Consider the following 15,188-nt stretch of genomic DNA (forward strand, 5'->3'; position numbering starts at 1 on the left):
TCCCTATATTAATGGAGAGAAATGGAGGGAAGGGAGGAAAGAAAGTAACAGGGAGAGAAAACTGATGAAGAAGGATGAAGGAAAGGTAGAAAATGGAGAACAGAAGGGAGAGAAGAATGGAGGAAAGAGAGAGAATTGAGAGAATGGAGAAAAGAGAGAAAATGGAAAGGTAAAAAATAAAGAATGGAGAGAATGGAGGAGAGAATGGAGGAAAGGATGGAGGAAAGGTAGGAAAAAAGGAAGGAAAGAGAGAGAATTCAGAACCAATGATAGTCACCCTACTTAGACCTAATGACCAGAGAGAGAGAGAGAGAGAGAGAGAGAGAGAGAGAGAGAGAGAGAGAGAGAGAGAGAGAGAGAGAGAGAGAGACTTTCTCCTCCATTTCATTTTCCCTCCCAAGCACTGTCTGTCTGCTAACCAGAACACACGCCATTACCTCAACAATGGAGGAGGAGGAGGAGGAGGAGGAGGAGGAGGAGGAAGGTAATCAGTGAGCAGGTATAGTCAATGGAGCTGTACCTCTCTCTCTCTCTCTCTCTCTCTCTCTCTCTCTCTCTCTCTCTCTCTCTCTCTCTAGGTTAAAAATATTGTTCTTCATTGATTCTTCTTGAGAGAGAGAGAGAGAGAGAGAGAGAGAGAGAGAGAGAGAGAGAGAGAGAGAGAGAGAGAGAGAGAGAGAGAACATCAACCTCACAATTCCTTTCCAATCAATCACAACTTACAGAAATACACAGAAAATAAATAAATAAATAAATAAATAAATAAATAAATAAATAAAAACAAAAACACAAATTAATAAAAATACCACAAAAAGTCAAATTAATAAATAAGAAATAAAATTAAATACATCAAAATAATTTCTTCTTCCAGGTAAATGACAAATTAATTAACTATTTACCTGAGCTGGGACGTCTTCCTCTTCTTCCTCCTCCTCCTCCTCCTCCTCCTCCTCTTCTTCTTCTTTTCGTAGATATCTTGTTTATTTCACTCTATTTATCTATTCCCTTTTTTCATTTTTTTCTCTCTCTCTTGTTTATTTATTTATTGTTTTCTTTCTTTCTTTTTTTCTTTTCTTCGTTCATGGGGTTAATTATCACTTCTTCTTTTTTTTCATTTTCTTCTTTAATTTATATTCTTCACTATGTCTTATTCATTTCATTTTATTCATTTATCGTTTTTTTTCTTAATTTTTTTTCATTTCTTTGTATCTTATTTTATTATCTACTTACTGTTATTTATTTTTGTTTTGATTATGGAATTATCACTTCTCTTCCTCTTCCTCCTCCTTTTCTTGTTTTGATTCTTTCCTTGTGTATTTCTTCGTGTTTTCTGTCTATTTCTTTACTTCTTATTTATTTCGTTATTCATCTGTTTTTATCATTTCAGTTATCAATATCTTCACCTAATTAAATCCCACTCCTCCTCTTCCTTCTTCTTCTTCTTCTTCTTCTTTTTCTTCTTCTTCTTATGTTCTCATTCTTCCCGTTTCTAATTCTTGACATTATTATTATTATTATTATTATTATTAGTAGTAGTAGTAGTAGTAGTATTTAATATTTTCTTTCGTTAATTCATGAATACTCAATTTTCGTCTTTATTTTCTCTACAGTGCACATTTTACTATTATTTTATCGTTCTATTCACTTAAGTCTCATATTCCACCTCCACTATTAAACGCCATTACTCCACATAACGTAATTTAACACTAATCCAGCAAGCAACCAGCCACAACCTTCCCCTCCTCAGGTCAGATGCCCACTGTCCCTTGCTCGCGTAATGTTTGCACTTCATACATCAGAAGGGCATTGTTGTACACTTCTAAAAATAAATAAATACTCTTAATTTGATGCTTTTCTTGGTCTGGTGGTGATATTAATAGAAAAGGTGATTAAAATGTTCAAGTTGCTATTAGTATGGATGTGTAGGAATATGAAGATCGTACGATGAATAATAAATAAATAATAGTATCAACAACAAAAACAACAACAACAACAACAATAATAATAATAATAATAATAATAATAATAATAATAATAATAATAATAATAATAATAATAATAATTTTAGTATTCATAAATAGCCTAATAATATTAACGAAGTGATCATCTTCTTGTGGATAAAAAGAATATTACTCCATTTCTTTTAAGACTTCAAGTTTGGAAAAGAATAAAATTGATTCATTAATTTAAAATATAAAAATAATAATAATAATAATACAGAATAATGTACGGTGTAGGCTGTAATAGTTAAAATAGTCCTGTATGTTTTAATAGCAAAATAAGAAACAGAAAAACATATACATAAATTATTTACTTAGTAACTTGTTCCTTTTATTTATTTTTTTATGTGATCTATTAAATAATGGGCCTCTATTTCATAGCCACCAAGATTATTATGCAAAAATATCTTCATTAATTTTAAACATTATTGGAACACGATCCTCTGAACACACTAATATCAGTAACATTCCGCGGGAGAAACTAGTCCCTTGATTCTTGCTATGATTACTCAGCCACAGAAGCATTTTACATCTCTATTTTACCCGCAACGATCACTTGAACCTCTAATCCATCCATGACTCTAATAAAATCAACAGGCATTGCCAAATAGAGACGCTTCACATAATTCATAACATTTATGCTTATCACGAAAGAAAAATGTCTTGTAATCTTTTATCTTTCGACTTAAAAAAATCACAACACACTTACAGAATCCTCAAAGACTCCACTATTCATGCATCACTTGAAAATTTTAATAGGAAGCCTCATTCTGCAGAAATTTGCGATAAAGTTAGTTTATTGTCACTGCATTGTTAGTTGGGAGTTTGAAATGGCTAGGTAATGATACAGTTTCTCTTATAACAACCTTATTTAACAATCTACGTTAATTTCCTTCTAGTCAGAGAAAGATGAGGGATTCTTGTTTCTGTGAAGTGCAAAGTAAAAAATGAGGGATGTCTTTGTAGCGAGAATAGGAGAAATTTGTAAGATCAACTTGTCTTCTAACACTGGCGGTGATGGTGGTAGTGGGGGGCTAATAAAATTTCTCATGTAGCAACTTAATTTTATAATCTACGTTAATTTCCTTCAAGTGAAAGAAAGATGAGTGATTCCTGTCTCTAAAAAAAAGTGCAATATGAAAAAGGAGAGTTGGTTTTATAGTGAAAATAAGAGATTTGTAAAGTTGACTCGTCTTCCAGCACTTCAGCTTGTAGTGGTGGTGGCCGGAATAGTCTATTATATAACAAGCTTATTTCACAGTCATCGATAATTTCCCTTGAGTCAGAAAAAGATGAGGGATTCCTGTGCCTAAAACGTGTAAGACAATGGTCCAAACACTTTTCAGAACGAAGCAAAATTGATATTTGTAACGCTAATATTCTTTGCAATATGAGAGTGAGCCTGGTGGTGGTGGTGATGGTGGTGGTACTTGTGTCGCTTATAGCTAGTTTATTTAACAATCTACGTTAATTTCCTTCAAATCAGAGAAAGGTTGCAGATTCTTGTGGCTAAAAAGTGCAAGATAAGGAACACAAGACGCTTTTGTACTGAAAATAGGAGATATTTGTGAATTAACCATAATCAGCCACATTCACTTCATCATGTCAGAATATTGATCAACAAAAAACAACAAAAAAGAAAAAGAAAAGGAAAAAGGAAAAGAAAAAAGAAAGAAACCAGAAAACAAACTAAAAGAAGAAAAGACACCAACAACGCAGAACACAAAAGTGACACCGTTGTAAAGATAGAAAGACATAGAACGTAAACAACAGCTTCGTTCAGGCGTTCACTGGCCACTTCTATTTTCACAGCCTAGTGACGAATTTCCTGGCTCCCATGTGTAATTTCCCCGTTCACGATGCAGAATTTACATCAACCTTTCCCTAGAACAACAAAAACACCACTGAAAACCCGCGGTAACTTCCATAGCAGTGTGATAAGTGCCACATTCTGAAACATTGACGGCCGGACTCCACTACATTCCAAAGGCTCTAATTGAAGTTACGCGGGATTTTAAGTGTGTTTTTACGATTCTAGTGACAGATTAACAAGATTTCTACTTTATTAACAGGAGAAACAGCCTTGAGAACCCCGCTAGTCATCTTTGTGGCCTTGGAAAACAGCAGTGGTAGAGAGCAAAGGATATTTTTACGGTTCTAGCGACAGATTAACAAGATTTCTATGGTATTAACCGTAGAAACACCCTTGAGAACCCCTCTAGTCATCTTTGTGGCCTTGGAAAACAGCAGTGGTAGAGAACAAAGGATATTTTTACGGTTCTAGCGACAGATTAACAAGATTTCTATGGTATTAACTGTAGAAACACCCTTGAGAACCCCTCTAGTTATCTCTGTGGCCTTGAAAAACAGCCATGGTGAGACAGAGAAGCCGAAACAAGAACGAGGCTTTTGAGATTGTTTCTTATTTCAATTTACTTGCTTCCACCCTCCAGTCCTCGTGTTTCCGTTGTCGTGCGAAGGATATGTGCGTTACGGTGAAAATGTTTTAGTTTCCCGTAATTCTGAGGCCAAAGTAACCGTTTTCTGTGATATTTGAGGCTACGATGCGTGATCTTAGTGCTTTAAAAAATAGAAATAAATGAAAAAAAAACAGGAACAATTAGATAAAAATACGAAAACAAAGAAAAAAAGAGATTATAGAAAAAAAGGAACATTTAGACAAAAAGAGACGAAAAAGATAGAAAAAAAAAATTGAAAAAAATACAGAAAAAATGCGGAAAAATACAGAAAAAATAGGCAAAAAAGAAAAAAAATACAGAAAAATGTAGAAAAATACAGAAAAATAGACAAAAGAAAAAAATACAGAAAAATGCAGAAAAATACAGAAAAAATAGACAAAAAGAAAAAAATACAGAAAAATGCAGAAAAATATAGAAAAAATATACAAAAAAGAAAAAAATACAAAAATGGAGAAAAATACAGAAAAATAGACAAAAAAGAAAAAAATACAGAAAAATGCAGAAAAATACAGAAAAAAATAAGACAAAAAAGAAAAAAATACAGAAAAATGGAGAAAAATACAAAAAAATAAGACAAAAAAGAAAAAAAATACAGAAATACAGAAAATACAGAAAAAAATACAGAAAAATACAGAAAAATCACGAAAAAAAAATTATAAGTGGCAGTGCTTTTCACCTGTGGCCTCACCTGTGTCTTGCAGCAAGGGAAGGTAAAGTGTTGACTTACCTGTTCATCTCTCTCTCTCTCTCTCTCTCTCTCTCTCTCTCTCTCTCTCTCTCTCTCTCTCTCTCTCTCTCTCTCTCTCTCATTATTTGTTCTATTACTTTAATTTCTTTTCTTCTTATCTCTCTTTCCTTTCTTCTTATTCTATTTTTATCAAGAATTATTGTATTGTTCTTTTGTTTCATGATTTTCTTATTTTTTTTATTTTGTTTTATTTATTTTTTTATATTTTTTTTCAGATTTATTTATTTATTTTTCTTTTTTATTCAGAAATCGTTTTTGTTTAAGATTTCATTATTTTACGATTCTCTCTCTCTCTCTCTCTCTCTCTCTCTCTCTCTCTCTCTCTCTCTCTCTCTCTCTCTCTCTCTCTCTCTTGTTTTTTTGTTCGTTTCCTTTCTTCTTTTTTCCTTTTTTTCCTTTCTCTATTCGTTTTCTTCCTATCTTTCTTTCTTTTCTTTTCTTTTGTTTTCTTTCTATCTCCTTTTTTTTTCTTTTTCGTTTTTTTTATTTTCATTAATTTCAGGATTCTCTCTCTCTCTCTCTCTCTCTCTCTCTCTCTCTCTCTCTCTCTCTCTCTCTCTCTCTCTCTCTCTCTCTCTCTCTCTCTAATGCATTTTTACTGCATTTCATCCGGCAAACCATCCTTTATAATTCGGATAATAGTAGTAGTAGTAGTAGTAGTTCACTCCTTTTCTCTTCACTAACTGCTCTAAAATAAATAAATAAATAAATAAATAAGTAAATAAATGAATATTTTCTTGAGTTATTTTTGCTTTCAATTTTTTTTTTCAATAGTTAATAAAAAAAATGAAAACTTTGCAGAATAATAAAAGGAAGGAAAGGAAGATAGATTCGATATATGTATTGTTCCTCCTCCTCCTCCTCTTCCTCTTCCTCCTCCTCCTCCTCCTCCTCCTCCTCCTCCTCCTCCTCCTCCTCCTCCTCCTCCTCTCAGCATACCAAGGAAAAAAAAAGTTAGGCATTTGTATTATTTAGATTCCTCCTCCTCCTCCTCCTCCTCCTCCTCCTCCTCCTCCTCCTCCTCCTCCTCCTCCTCCTCCTCTCATTAAATTTCCATAACATTGAGAAGAAAAATAAACAAAACCAAATTTCTGTCTTAAATTCCTCTTCCTCCACCTCTTCTTCCTCCTCCTGCTCCTATTTCCCCTCTCCAACTCATAGATTTCCCAGTGAAGGCAAGGAAGGAAGGAAAACTGAACATTTGTGGTGTTTTATTAAATACTAAGTAAAATTCTCCTTCAAAAGTGCATTATAATAGTATTCATCCCATCACCAGCTCGTCTCCCCTTCCCGTAGCATTAGTGAATAGGCTTCGCTTCCTCGTACATTGGCCAGCATTCTTAAGCGGTCAGCTCTTTCACCGCGACTGTTTTTCAAGGCCACTGAGATGCCTAGCCGGGTTCTCAAGGGTGTTTCTCCTGTAAATAATGTAAAAATCTCGTTAATCTGTCTCTTGAACCGTAAAAAAAACACTCTTGAAAACAGTTTGCTTTCTCCGTGGCTGTTTTTCAAGGCACAAAGATGGGTAGCAGGGTTCTCAAGAGTGTTTTTCCTGTTTGTAATGTAGATATCTTGTTAATCTGTCACTTGAACCGTAAAAACACTCTTAAAAACGCTCTGCTCTCTCACCACGGCTGTTTTCTCCTGTTAGTAATGTAGAAAACTTGTTAATCTGTCACTAGAACCGCAAAAACACCCTTGAAAACCCGTGTAACCTCAACCAGAGCCTTTGCAAAATAGTGAAGATGCCGCGCAGAACTGGTTCAAAATACAGGCCATCATGTTTCTATAGTGTTTGTGTTATATACTTCACTACTCTACTGACAACGAAAAATATAAGCTTTTCTGAATATCATATTATGTACATACAATTAAACCCAAGGCCTGTCATGAATATACCTGTAGTAGTAGTAGTTGTTGTAGTAGTAGTAGTGCTAGTAGTAGTAGTAGTAGTAGTAGTAGTAGCAGTAGCAGTAGTTGTAGTACTAGTAGTAGATAAGAAAACGTAAATAAACGGAACGGATTCTTCTAACACACACACACACACACACACACACACACACACACACACACACACACCTTTCAGAAAATAGACAATACAGGCGATTTATCAATAACACTCTACAACAGTAACAGCCTTACATTCTACACCCGGGCTTCTGTCAACTCAACTACACTACCAATAACAAAAGCCACGTGTAAGTGAATTAAGACAGACAGACAGACAGACAGACAGACAGACAGACATTTAGCGGGCGAAGACAAAGAAAACGGGGAAATTTACAGAATGCTAGCGGTGACTGAGGAAAAGGCAGAAGGAAAGGGAAAATTAAATGGAAGGGAAAATAAGATGAATAAAGTAAGAGAGAGACACAGAGAAGGAAAGAGAAAATGAAATAAAAGGTTAGTTTAGTAAAAGTATGGAAGAGAGAAGGGAAAAGAAGAGAAAAAGAAAAGGAAAAGCGATACAGCATTAAACGTAAGGAAGAGGAAAGAGAAAGAAGAAAAAAGAAGATGAATGAAGAAGCGATAAAAAAGAAAAGAAAGTATCGTAAACAAATCAATAAAAAGAAGAAGAAGAAGAAGAAGAGTACATAGAATTAGATGACAAAACAAGAAAAGGGAAGGAAAGATGAGAAAAGAAAGATAAAAAAACGTGTAAGGAACAATAATAATAATAATAATAATAATAATAATAATAATAATAATAATAATAATTCAATTGGACGGCTAATGCTTCTTACAATTAATTAGTAAAAATAACTAAATATACATTCCTTCATCTATATTTTGGCTTATATCGTCTATAGATTTTTTTTTTTTGCTAACTTACTACTAATAATTTCTTTCACTCGCTCCTAATGACAAGACACGGGAAATTAATTGGTTATATATATTAATCACTGCTCTCTCTCTCTCTCTCTCTCTCTCTCTCTCTCTCTCTCTCTCTCTCTCTCTCTCTCTCTCTCTCTCTCTCCATTTTTTCCTTTCTCTCTTCTTTCGTTTTCTTTCTTTCTATCTTTCGTTCTGTTTCTTTTTTCTTCTTGTTTTCTTGTTTATTTTTCTATTTTATCTTTCATTCTTTTTTTTTCATTCTCCTTTTCCTTTCTTTCTATCTTTATTTCCTTCTTTCCTTCCCTCTTTCATTCATTCAATCTTTTCTTTCTTCCTTCATTCATCTATTCTTCATTCTTTTTCCCCCCTCTTCCTTTCTTCCTTATTTCATTCACTCCTTCATCCTTTCTTTCTATTTTTCCTTTCTTCCTTCCTTCCTTTCATTAATTAATTCTTTCTTTCCCTCCTTTCTTCCTTTCTTCATTTCTCCCATCCTTTCCTCCTTCTATTCACTAATTTCTCCGTTTATTCAGCATTCTCCACGTCTCCACACTTACACATATGAAGAAACAAGAAGACACAAAAAATAAATAAATAAAAAGTAAGTTTACACAATAACAATATTCTAAAGCCTAATACATTGTTAACTTCACTACCAATAACTTCATCACAGTGTATTATCAGATGCTAAATACAAAGTACTGTGTATATATATATTTAACAGGGACATACTTCTAATTCATTCAATATACTTAGGCTTGTAAGACTGCGCTGTGACAAATCTTGGTACTGCTGGTCACTGTGTCATTTAATTCTGTCTCGTATCCATAAACCCCTTGCTCTTTCACCACGACTGTTTTCCAAGGCCACAGAGATGACTAGCGGAGTTCTCAAGGGTGTTTTTCCTGTTAATAATGCAGAAATCTGTTTAATCTGTCACTAGAACAGTAAAAACACCTTTGAAAAACACTCTGCTTTCACCACGACTGTTTTCCAAGGCCACAGAGATGACTAGCGGGGTTCTCAAGGGTGTTTCTCCTATTAATAATGTAGAAATCTTGTTAATCTAGAACTAGAACCGTAAAAACACCCTTTAAAACTCCTCACCATAACTTTTTCACTGCAACTTACTAAAAAAAAAAAAAAAAGTTGGTTTGGACACAAAAAAAAAAAAAAAAAGTAGGCTGTTGGTTTTGCGTTGTCTAAATTTACTCCATTTGCAGTAAAACTCTTATACATGGCGTCGCAAAATGGGCAATAGGCTATTAATTCTGTGTCATGTGTTAGTTCACCTGTTAGGCTACGGAACTTAGGAAACTGTTGCAGGGAAAACTGTCAACGTGGAGCTCTTTAGAACCCTAGTACAGATCTATTGAATTGACTCTATTAAGAAAACATAATCATACAAAACTATTTAAGAGACTACGACGAAAAAAAAAAAAAAAAAAAAAAATAACTAAAAGCCACATTCTGAAACACTTCCACGCTGCACTCCACTGGTTTTTCAAGGAGTTTTTACGGTTCTAGTGACAGATTAACAAGATTTCAGCATTATTAACAGGAGAAACACCCTTGAGAACCCCGCTAGTCATCTCAGTGGCCTTGGAAAACAGTCGTGGTGAGAGAAGAGCGATTATGAAATCAAGCCTTAGTTTTCATTACAAGATTCCTTCATTCTCTCAGCTCAGCACAAGGCAGATTCACAAGAGTCGACATGTTGTTGTCTCAGATTCATTCGAAGCAAAACCATTTTTCAATTTAAGTTCTTTTCTGAGTTTTGGAATCCATTAATTTTCTGTGTTAGCTCAATTTTTGCCAGCCTCCTCGCCTTTGTGAAGCCTAGTCGCTGAAGCAGCCGTCTCAACCTGTCAATAATTTAAACCTCCTCCACATTCTCAGTTTCTTGTGCCTTCAGATCCTTCAGCAGCTTCTTTCTGGTGAGGAAGCCTTTGAACAAAGCCTGGATCAGCGTGGCAGCCTTGTGCATCTCAGAGTCCATCGCAGCACTGTCTTCCTCCGCCTCTCCATCGCCTGGCTGTGAATTCTTGTTTTCTTTTCTGCTTTTGAAGCCTCGATACGATGACTGGATCTTTGTGGCGGCTTTCTCAACCTCAGGATCGGTCAGGTCAATGTCTATTTCCTCCTCCTCTTCTTTTGCTTCTTTAGGTTCATCGGCATTAGAAGCCTGAAGCCCTTTCCGTGTTTTGAAGCCGCGGTAGGATGACTGGATGGCCGTGGCAGCCTTCTGAACCTCTGGGTCATTCAGGTCAATGTCTATTTCCTCTTCCTCTTCTTTTGCTTCTTGATCTTCCACGTCAAACGTTTTAGAGCGCTGAAGCTCTTTCCTTGTCTTGAAGCCTCGATACGACGACTGGATCTTTGTGGCGGCTTGCTGCACCTGGGGATCGTCCACATCAATATCCACCACTTCGCCCAAATGTGGTTCCTCAACTTTATCTGCCTTTGAATTTTGAAGCGTCTTCCTTGCCCTGAAGCCTCGATACACTGCTTGTATTTTTGTGGCAGCGTTCTGTAACTCAGTGTCCATGAGGTTAGCTTCGTTCAGTTCAGCTTCATTGGACTTCACATCTTGAGTCTCAGGATCACTCACAGTAATGTCCTCTGCGTCAGCTGCGTCAGCCTTTGTGTCCTGAAGCCGTTTCCTTGCCCTGAAGCCTCGGTACAGCGCCTGGATCAGTGTTGCTGCCTCGTGAAGCTCATGGCTCGTGAGGTCCACCTCGGCTTCACTTGGCTTGGAAGTCTGAATCTCCTTTCTTGTTTTGAAGCCTCGGTAGGATGACTGGATCATGGTGGCAGCCTTTTCAACCTCAGGATCATTCAGGTCAATGTCTATTTCTTCCTCCCCTTCGTTTTCTTCCGGTGCTTCAGCCTCCTCTGTATCTGGCTTTTGAAGCTCCTTTCTTGTTTTGAAGCTTCGATACGATGACTGGATCCTGGTGGCAGCTTTTTCAACTTCCGGATCGTTCAGGTCAATATCTATTTCCTCCTGAGTCTCTGCCTCTTGTTTTAAATTCTTTCTCACTTTGAATCCGCGATAGAAAGCTTGTATCAGGACAGCAGCCTTTTCAAAGTCATCGGTGCTGTAGTCCACTCCCTCCAGGTCAGGTTTGGCCTGAAGCACTGACGCAACTTCTTGATCCTCTGCGTCATTCAGATCTTCCTCTTCTGGACTTTCTTTTGATTTCGAATTCCTTAACTTCTTTCTGGTGAGGAAGCCTTTGAACAAAGCCTGGATCAGCGTGGCAGCCTTATGCATCTCGGAGTCCATCGCAGCACTGTCTTCCTCCGCCTCTTCATCGCCTGGCTGTGAATTCTTGGTTTCTTTTCTGCTTTTGAAGCCTCGATACGATGACTGGATCTTTGTGGCGGCTTTCTCAACCTCAGGATCGGTCAGGTCAATGTCTATTTCCTCCTCCTCTTCTTTTACTTCTTCAGGTTCTTCGGCATTGGAAGCCTGAAGCTCTTTCCGTGTTTTGAAGCCTCGGTAGGATGACTGGATGGCCGTGGCAGCCTTCTGAACCTCTGGGTCATTCAGGTCAATATCTATTTCTTCTTCATCCTCTTTTTGTTCTTTTTGTTCTTCACCTTCAGCATTAGAAGCCTGAAGCCCTTTCCGTGTTTTGAAGCCGCGGTAGGATGACTGGATGGCCGTGGCAGCTTTCTGAACCTCTGGGTCATTCAGGTCAATATCTATTTCTTCTTCATCCTCTTTTTCTTCTTTTTGTTCTTCAACTTCAGCATTAGAAGCCTGAAGCCCTCTCCGTGTTTTGAAGCCGCGGTAGGATGACTGGATGGCCGTGGCAGCTTTCTGAACCTCTGGGTCATTCAGGTCAATATCTATTTCCTCCTCTTGTTTTTGTTCTTCGATTTTCTTTGCATCTGGGTTTTGAAGTTCCTTCCGTGTCCTGAAGCCTCTGTACAACGCCTGGATCTTTGTTGCTGCCTTCTGCAACTCAGTGTCCGTGAGGTCAGCGTCATTCAGGTCAGCTTCATTGGGTTTTGAAGTGTGAACCTCCTTCCTCGTCTTGAAGCCTCGATAGGAGGACTGAATCTTCAGCGCTGCCTTCTCAACCTCAGGATCGTTGAGGTCTATGTCCTCTGCGTCAGCTGCGTCAGCCTTTGTGTCCTGAAGTCGTTTCCTTGCCCTGAAGCCTCGGTACAGCGCCTGGATCAGTGTTGCTGCCTCGTGAAGCTCACGGCTCGTGAGGTCCACCTCGGCTTCACTTGGCCTGGAAGTCTGAATCTCCTTTCTTGTTTTGAAGCCTCGGTAGGATGACTGGATCATGGTGGCAGCCTTTTCAACCTCAGGATCATTCAGGTCAATGTCTATTTCTTCCTCCCCTTCGTTTTCTTCCTGTGCTTCAGCCTCCTCTGTATCTGGCTTTTGAAGCTCCTTTCTTGTTTTGAAGCCTCGATACGATGACTGGATCCTGGTGGCAGCTTTTTCAACTTCCGGATCGTTCAGGTCAATATCTATTTCCTCCTGAGTCTCTGCCTCTTGTTTTAAATTCTTTCTCACTTTGAATCCGCGATAGAAAGCTTGTATCAGGACAGCAGCCTTTTCAAAGTCATCGGTGCTGTAGTCCACTCCCTCCAGGTCAGGTTTGGCCTGAAGCACTGACGCAACTTCTTGATCCTCTGCGTCATTCAGATCTTCCTCTTCTGGACTTTCTTTTGATTTCGAATTCCTTAACTTCTTTCTGGTGAGGAAGCCTTTGAACAAAGCCTGGATCAGCGTGGCAGCCTTGTGCATCTCGGAGTCCATCGCAGCACTGTCTTCCTCCGCCTCTCCATCGCCGGGCTGTGAATTCTTGTTTTCTTTTCTGCTTTTGAAGCCTCGATACGATGACTGGATCTTTGTGGCGGCTTTCTCAACCTCAGGATCGGTCAGGTCAATGTCTATTTCCTCCTCCTCTTCTTTTACTTCTTCAGGTTCATCGGCATTAGAAGCCTGAAGCCCTTTCCGTGTTTTGAATCCCCGGTAGGATGACTGGATGGCCGTGGCAGCCTTCTGAACCTCTGGGTCATTCAGGTCAATATCTATTTCTTCTTCATCCTCTTTTTGTTCTTTTTGTTCTTCACCTTCAGCATTAGAAGCCTGAAGCCCTTTCCGTGTTTTGAAGCCGCGGTAGGATGACTGGATGGCCGTGGCAGCTTTCTGAACCTCTGGGTCATTCAGGTCAATGTCAATTTCCTCTTCCTCTTCTGTTGGCTCTTCAGTTTTGTCAGCATTTAAATTTTGAAGTTCCTTCCTTGTCTTGAAGCCTCGGTACGATGCCTGGATGGTCGTGGCAGCTTTGTGAACCTCGGGATCGTCCACACAAATATCGACTTCTGATACATTCGGTGTTGGATCCTTTAATTTCTTGCGTGTTTTGAATCCTCTGTACAGGGCCTGGATTTTTGTGGCGGCTTCCTGTAACGCGGCGTCATCAGGACCAGTGTCCCCCTCCGCCTCGGCCTCTGCCGTCGCTTCTTGTTGAGGAGATTTGAACTTCTTCCGTGTCCTGAAGCCTCTGTACAACGCCTGGATCTTTGTTGCTGCCTTCTGCAACTCAGTGTCCGTGAGGTCAGCGTCATTCAGGTCAGCTTCATTGGGTTTTGAAGTGTGAACCTCCTTCCTCGTCTTGAAGCCTCGATAGGAGGACTGAATCTTCAGCGCTGCCTTCTCAACCTCAGGGTCGTTGAGGTCTATGTCCTCTGCGTCAGCTGCGTCAGCCTTTGTGTCCTGAAGTCGTTTCCTTGCCCTGAAGCCTCGGTACAGCGCCTGGATCAGTGTTGCTGCCTCGTGAAGCTCACGGCTCGTGAGGTCCACCTCGGCTTCACTTGGCCTGGAAGTCTGAATCTCCTTTCTTGTTTTGAAGCCTCGGTAGGATGACTGGATCATGGTGGCAGCCTTTTCAACCTCAGGATCATTCAGGTCAATGTCTATTTCTTCCTCCCCTTCGTTTTCTTCCTGTGCTTCAGCCTCCTCCGTATCTGGCTTTTGAAGCTCCTTTCTTGTTTTGAAGCCTCGATACGATGACTGGATCCTGGTGGCAGCTTTTTCAACTTCCGGATCGTTCAGGTCAATATCTATTTCCTCAGTTTCCTCTCGTGCCTGGGCTTGGTCTGTGCTGAATCTTTGAAGTTCCTCTCTGGTGTTGTAGCCTCGATAAGATGACTGAATAACTACTGCAGATTTCTCAGCTAACGAATCTTCCGTGTCTAATTTCTTATTCGCCTCAAGTTTCGATTTTAGATCCTTCCTTGTTTTGAAGCCTCGGTACAAAGCTTGGATCTGTGTGGCAGCTTTATCTAGATTGAGGTCCTGTTCTTCTCCCTCGTCCCTTTCCTGCCCGGCGTCTGGTGGCGGGGCGTCCTCGTCCACTTGGCAGGTGCTGGTTTCCTCCTCCCGTGGTGCTAAGTGTTCCCTCTCCTGCGCCGCCGTGCCGTCAGCCTGTGTGGGTGGAGGTGACATATGAGTACGTGATCTGCTTACTTGGAATCAGAAAACGGGATATTTCAGCCAATTTACAGATAGAATTCAAAATAACTGTACTTTTAATGATGAACGTTACTGTGGATCTTACTTTATTTGAAGATTGTTAAGAGGCAAATCTGTATGCAGCTATTCATAGGAAGTAGCAATAGATAAATGTAATAATTATATAAGCTACATTTACTGTGGCAAGATAGTCTTTAATCTACAAATTTTTATAAGGGGACTGAGGGGCGGAGAGAAAACACACATAAGACACGTGGACACAACACATTGCTCTAGTGAAAGACTTTTGTACACAGCAGAGTGACAGGACACGACACATCATAACAAAGCTGCAGGAAAGACTCATCCAGACTCGCACACACAACACACACAGTCAGGCGGGGCAGTGACAGGACAGACCAACAGTGACAAGTGGTAAGACACATACAATTGAACTTCAGAAATGTGACAGTGACAGGACAAGGCAACAGTGGCAAAGCAAGACACACAACACACAGGACTGTATTCTGAAACATTGTCGTGTTATCCTGACTACTTTCAAAGGGCTTTAGTTGAAGATATGCTGATTCACAAGGGCGTTTTCATAATTCTGGTGATATTTAACAGGTTTTCATGAT

General features: G+C 39.0%; 1 protein-coding gene across 1 annotated transcript in view; it reads right to left on the reverse strand.

Annotated features, from left to right (window-relative positions):
- Positions 1 to 6,422: 6,422 nt before the first annotated feature.
- The window catches only part of LOC135095930 (uncharacterized), a 52,778-nt gene continuing 44,012 nt past the window's right edge, over positions 6,423 to 15,188 (reverse strand). Inside the window, exon 6 of the mRNA XM_063997078.1 lies at positions 6,423 to 14,523. Within this exon, the coding sequence (XP_063853148.1) occupies positions 9,940 to 14,523 (4,584 nt within the window). The 3' untranslated portion in view covers positions 6,423 to 9,939. The remainder of the gene's footprint in view (positions 14,524 to 15,188) is intronic.

This window comes from Scylla paramamosain, unplaced genomic scaffold (genome assembly GCF_035594125.1).
Source record: "Scylla paramamosain isolate STU-SP2022 unplaced genomic scaffold, ASM3559412v1 Contig2, whole genome shotgun sequence".
NCBI lineage: Eukaryota > Metazoa > Arthropoda > Malacostraca > Decapoda > Portunidae > Scylla > Scylla paramamosain.